At 39.8% G+C, this 6,675-nt stretch overlaps 1 protein-coding gene across 1 annotated transcript; it reads right to left on the bottom strand.

The window, feature by feature from the left end:
• Positions 1–3,680: 3,680 nt before the first annotated feature.
• LOC149770763 (uncharacterized) lies at positions 3,681–4,709 on the bottom strand. Its single transcript, XM_089949145.1, has 2 exons — positions 4,544–4,709; positions 3,681–4,095 (listed from the first exon to the last, which is right to left on the bottom strand). The coding sequence occupies exons 1-2, from the start codon at positions 4,557–4,559 to the stop codon at positions 3,800–3,802; spliced, it is 312 nt and encodes a 103-aa protein (XP_089805271.1). The 5' UTR covers positions 4,560–4,709; the 3' UTR covers positions 3,681–3,799.
• Positions 4,710–6,675: the final 1,966 nt, after the last annotated feature.

The following is a 6,675-nucleotide window of genomic DNA, read 5'->3' as shown; positions in this document are numbered from 1 at the left end:
AGGCAAAGTAGCTCGTGCAGTGGTTTAATCAATGCTGGTTTTCCACGTTTGATAGCTTCGGGCGGGATACTGTCACTACCTGGTGCTTTGTCGTTTGGAAGGCAGTCGATTGCTTTGCTGAGCTCCTCTAAGGTTGGCACTTTGTCGAGCTCTTCCATGGTGGGCAGATTCTTTATGCTGCTGAGGGCTGCATCGGTGACTGACGTTTCTCGGGAGTATTGCTCTGAGTAGTGCTCCACCCATCTGGCTATCTGTTGCCCACAGTCTGTGATCTTCTCTCCCGTCAGAGATTTCAGGGGAGCGACCCCTTTCACAGTAGGGCCTAGAGCCTTCTTGATGCCACTGTACATACCTTGGATGTGTCCGGACTCGGCACTGCGCTCGATTTCTTCACACAGTTGTTTCCAGTACTCGTTCGCACACCTGGTGATGACCAAGTCGAGTTGGTGCCAGTGATGAGATCTGGGGTGTTTCCATGACACTTTGTGTTGTGGCTTACACTTGAAGAAGGTGTTTGTGACGCACAGGCTATGGTAGGTACATAGCTGCAGCAGTCTCTGGCCGTTTTCGTTGGTCTTTCCAGTGCCACGATATCCGAGGCAGGTAGGCCATGACTCATGGTCCGCACCTACTCTGGCATTAAAGTCGCCGAGGAGTAATAGTGGTTCATTTTTGGGACATCCTTTGATCTGTTCGTCCAGCTGCCCATAGAACTAATCCTTCGCGTCTTCTGATGACGTGAGGGTTGGGGCGTTGACACTGATGATGTTGACAGGACCTGAAGCAGTGGTGAGGCGGATGGACAAGAGACGCTCAGTACACCCTGTGGGAGGTTCAACCGAGGCCAGGAGATTGTTTTTGATGGCAAAGCCCACTCCGTCCTGACCGGGATGCTCAGGTTCTTGACCCTTCCAGAAGAAGGTGTAGTTTTCCTCTCTGAGGGAGCCTCTAGAGGCTAGCCTGGTTTTCTGAAAGGCAGCTATGCTGATATTTAGTCTGGTGAGTTCTCTATCGATGATGACCGTCTTTCTGGTGTCGTCCACTTCTCTGAGGTCGTCAGAGATGCCTGTACACATGGTGCGCACATTCCAGCTTGCAAATCGAAGAGCTGGAGTCTTCTTTATTGGTTTCTTGTTTCTTTTGTCTGGTGTGGAATTACCGTCTGCTTGTCATTCTGAACAATACACTGAGCTCCAGACACCCACTGGAGCAGGCAGACGATGGCGGTCAACACCTTATTGACCGGGGACTGCCCGGCTTGAGGCGGGCGATAGTTGGCCAGTGGGACACGATGATCCCTACCACCGTCAAAGCTGACCAGTGGCGCCCCTTCCCTACGCCAATCGGGTGGGACTTATAACCCGTAAACTGTCAGCTTCCGTGTTGTTTCCTCACTCAGTAGCGAGACTGGAGTGTCCTCTCCAGGGCGCAAGCCTGGGCGTGGAGTATGGAGATCCTGGGCTGCCCAGACGTCAGGATCCCCCTCTCGTCCTTGCTGGTGGGGTCCAAAGGAATGCTGAGCATGATATTTGGCACCAGTTTGGATGCAGGAGCTGCCGGAAGGAGGTCGTAGTCGACCCCCAGCCGCTTTAGGGGCTCCACTCCAGATTCTCTGTCTGGGTTTACTCCCGTAGCCTTTCCTTCTCCCGAAGATATCCACAAGGCAGTGGAGCCATAATCCAATGGATGGGACTTGGTTGCTTTTGATTCAGAGTTTCCTTCTCCTAGATGAACTGCCTGTTCATCTGCCCGGTTTGGAGTCAGAGTTTCCCTTCTCTTAGACTGGTTGCCTGCCAAGGCTAACGAGCCCAGTCTGCCCACCCAGTTATACCGCCGGGCACTCGGTTGCGCCACACAGCAGGCTCTCTTAAAACAGGTGGCACCGCGTCAAGGTGCTGCTGTGGACACAATAGTGTAGGATATGCCATATGCAAGTAACCTCCTGCCCCTCAGAGTGAGACAGTGGTCCTGCGGCGATCACTACACCTGGGAACGAGAGGCTGTGAGAGACGCTTCGCTTTCCTTTGGCAAGCGGGGCAATCAGAGTTACAATATTATAATTGCCCAATTTTTCTTATCTCATTATCAACAACGATTACTTCGATATCATCGATAATTACAGATGTATAAATCTTATCTGCACCTTTTGAAATAAGTTCCTAAAACTTTTTTAAAGATTGATTTCATATAATGAAAAGTACTATGGTCCAATTTAATGAGCCTAGCTATGATTTGAAATAATAAATAATTTTGTCTTACAGAACGTCATACATATTTGTATATACAGTACATTCAAACTATCGTACATGAGTTGATTTTAGTTTCAAATCTAGTTATTTTCTGAGAAAATGAATTGTGCTAAATGAAGAAAAAACAAAATGGTACAAAATTATTTATTGAAAACGAAGCTACATCAGTACACATTTTAAAGCAATTTTGTAATGCAAAAAGAAAGCAAGGGAATTGACACTTGATCAATACTTTTCTTTCATCATACGCCTACAACATATTCATCTTTTAGGCTTACTTAGAAGAGTATCTGTCCTGTTAAGATTTTAAGTGCGGAGGCTGGTTATAAATGCTTCATAAATGGGGTTTGAATAAATACTTTGTCCTATGACGTATTGATTATGTTGTTCGAAATTTACAGAAACAGACACTAGTATGATTATTCAATTTTTTAACGTAGAGTCACTAATAACGGGTATAGATATCTCTGACACCAGGGGATGAAGATGTAGATTAAGACAGGTTTTGAATCTGCGTATGCTGTGAAAACTTTGGTTCCGAAATATACAGCAAACGTTTAAACAGCAATGGTGTAAAACTTTACATGAACTCTCTAAGACAGCAATCGTGTAAGACTTTACATGAACTTTCTAAGACAGCAATTGTGTACGACTTTACATGAAAATTCTAACTAAGATAGCAATTGTGTAAGACTTTACATCAACATTCCAAGCAATTCTGCAAGACTTTGCATAAAGTTTCTAAGAAAGCAATTGTTTTAGACTTAACATGAAATTTCCAACTAAGCCAAATCACACTTAATATTAATACGGCTAATTCGACAGTCGGACTGAATGTATCTAACGCCACTGGTATGATAGCTGAAACTCTTATCTCTAAATAAAGTAACACAAGCTGACAAGTTATCATACAATTCACGGACAATGTAGCAGACATTAATATGATAAGAAAATAAAGAAACACGTTGAATAATATTATACATATCTATATAAACTAATTTTATCCAAACCGCTGTCTTAATCATTATTTATACCGCTGTCTTAATCATTATCAAAACTTGTCTCAAATATTATCCAAAGGCCAATTAGGCAGGAATTGTCAAACCGCTTGCATTTTGCAAAAACAATAATCAACTAAAACAACATAAGATAGCAATATGTACAAATAATATGTACAAATTTTTTGTAAAACAAATTTAAAAGGTCCGAAAGTATAAAACCAGACACATTCATGATTTATTGTCATAAAGAAGCAGCAGAAATAACATAATCTAATCTCGTAAAGTATCAAAGAGGTTACAATATATATATATATATATATATATATATATATATATATATATATATATATATATATATATATATATATATATATATATATATATATATATATATATATATATATATATATATATATATGTATCTGGCAATTGAAACTGAAAGATGTTATTATAATTAAATTCGGATAGAGATCCATATGTCTGTAAAATTCACAATAAATCAGTTTGTCAGAGGTATATTTATCAATCCGTGCACATAGATTTTAATATTTATGCTCTTTCATTTTCTAACCCAAGTCTCTCGGTTTCAATGGCAAGTCTCTGTTTTTCGACCTTCAACCTTTCTAATTCAGCCCTTTGCCTTTCCCGCTCGATACTTAAACGCGCCATCTCAACTTTAAACAGTTGCTCAAAGGCCCCATCTATCCCAATATCTGCTTTAAATTGACATTTGTCTGAAGAGGGTGGTGGTGGTATTGTGTACGATGTTGAGGAACTAGTAGACGTTACAGTCTGTGTTGAAGGGAGTTCACCTTCTGTATTACTCGAAAATGACTCCGACAAATCTGAAATATGAATTAAAAACTTATAAAAAGCCTCAGTATCACTTCACATAAAAGCACACAAAATTAAATCTCAGGAAATGTAATATTTATGAAAGGGATTATTCTTAATTTAAATATGAAGAACAGGAAGAAATGAAATAATATTAGCATGGTTTTTATCTTACTAATATTGTATAGCAATTGATGTGCTGTCTTGATAAGGCTCTGTGAATACTATATCAACACACTGTGGTCAATGATTGCACAGTATCACATTATGCACTGCAAAAACACTTTCACGAATACATTATGTTAACGTCATCGGGACAATTGAGGTATACGAATAGTTATTATAAATTCAAAACTTATTGATTTATTTTTGGTATAGATTCAACAATTTGAAATAGAACATGAACTTCTTTACAAATTTAAATATCGGATAGAAAAGCAACGTAGCCTCAATATTTACCTTCAAAGTCGACCATACTCGTATCTAAAATGAAATCCTTGTCATCCCAGGCAGCGTAAATACCCTTGTCTAACCAAGATACGTCTCGAAAAGTGAAAGAGAAACGGTTTCCACTCAATACACAGTTTTGTATTCGAGCCACGTACAATTGTCCAAAATTTGTACAATTCTCCTTCTTCACATCGTACATGAAACAGGAAAGATAATGCAAGGGATATGCATTACAATTTGAATTATAGATGTGTTGATATTATTATACGTGAACGGAAGGACCATCGGTGCCTTGTCTTGTCCAATCAATTTATAACTTAGAAAAGAAAATAAATTAAATGTTGTCATAAATAGAAATCTTGTTTTAAGTGTAATATATGTAAGCGCCAAAAAGAAATTGATTTCGGTTTCAAATCTGTGCGCTGTTTATTTACTTTTATGAATATTAGCTATCTCCGGCATCACTGATCTAACGAATTACCATATGCATTATATTTGTCATACATGCAGAGGATTTGTGACCTGGTGGTGGATACCGCACAATCCAGATTGATGATCGTGGAATACAGCCTAATCCAGTGGTTCCCAACCGTGGTTTTTTTTTTTTTTTTTTTTTGGCCGCAACCCCAAAACAGATTTTCTGAGCTAAAACGAACCCGTTTCCACATTTTAATAAGTTTTGTCACCCTAACGCAAAATTTCTGGCCACCCTCCAGAACGTCCTCGCGACACTGATTTGGGTCGCGACCTGGGTGTTGAGGTAATATAGTCTAGTATATGGTACTGATATACATCTTTCTGAGCTGAGCAATTAACCACGCCGAATAGTCGTTCCAGTTATATACAGGCACCACTATCTCGTGTGTGATTAATATTGCTGTATTCAATTATTCCAGCTGTAAATAGCTACTAGTATCAGCTACAGAAGAGAGTCTTTTGGAATTCAGTTGACCCTGCTGTACATGGGTACCAAACTACGCTAGGTGGTTAATAGTATCAGTTGTCCCAACTGTAAACGAGTACTAGTATCCGCCAGAAGGTTAACGTTGCTGGATTCAGTCGACCCAGCTGTGAGTGGGTTCCAGCATCCGCATAGCACATACCCTTGCTGAATCCATTTCTCGGAGCTGCAAACGGGTACCAGAGTCTGTAGCGAGTCTAACCTTAATCCAGCCGTTTCAGCTGTAATCGCAGACGAGCATATGCTGGACAGTTACCCTTGTAAGATCTAGTCGTCCCAGCAGTGAATTGGTACCAGAATTCGATATTAGCCTGCGATGGACTGTGTCCCATCCAGAAGGATTAAGCACTATCTATACACTCACCCCATGAACGTAAAATGAGCTCCACCATCGTGCTCTATTTGAGCTACTTTGTCCTTTAACGTACTTGTATTGGAAAAATATGTTTCTTTTTTGCTTAATTATAATCTGTTTTTATACGAATTACGGAAAGAATTAGGATTTTACAGTGATCATGCAGTGTTTCTGAATGAAGCATGTAGATTGCTAATGATTGTAGGTGGAATGCTATGTGTACAAATGTATACCCTTGCAGGAATATGGAACCAATGAAGAAGGATTTTCGAGTGCAGGCGAATGGGTCTTCATAAAATTAGTGGGGCTATCAGCATTATGTATACTCATGCAATGCAGTCAATATATTAAGAAAACTTACGTGCGACAAGAATGCTTGTTTTCCCAGTTTCGAAAGAATCTTCGAACATCGTGTAATTTCCACTGTCCATGAAGGTTACATTTAATAGCAGAAAACTGAGACTATTGTGGCGGCTAGTGTAATTTCTGTTAATAGATCTGTAGTGATGATGTTTCTTGGTTGTGTCGTACAGCATTCGTGACATGTAGCTTACTGGCGTAACCGCAAAAATTTATTTCCAAAATCTTGTTTCCAGTCATTCAAAGCTGGTCAATGTGTAAAGTTGCGGTGTCTCCTTGAGTATTCAGATCCGGTTTTAAATCTGAATAATTAAGTGTTTGAAATATCAATAAATATGGAATAATAGTAATATGACTTAGTTTATTGAAAATTTAAAGTGATCTAAATCTTAAATGCAAAAGTATACGTAGATAGTTATGTCCATCCATCTATCCATCCATCCATCCATCCATCCATCCATCCAT

This window comes from Sinohyriopsis cumingii, unplaced genomic scaffold (genome assembly GCF_028554795.1).
Source record: "Sinohyriopsis cumingii isolate HCF-2022 unplaced genomic scaffold, ASM2855479v2 utg002411l, whole genome shotgun sequence".
Taxonomy (NCBI): domain Eukaryota; kingdom Metazoa; phylum Mollusca; class Bivalvia; order Unionida; family Unionidae; genus Sinohyriopsis; species Sinohyriopsis cumingii.
The sequence above is the reverse complement of the archived record's forward strand: the minus strand, read 5'-3'. Positions and strand labels throughout refer to the sequence as shown.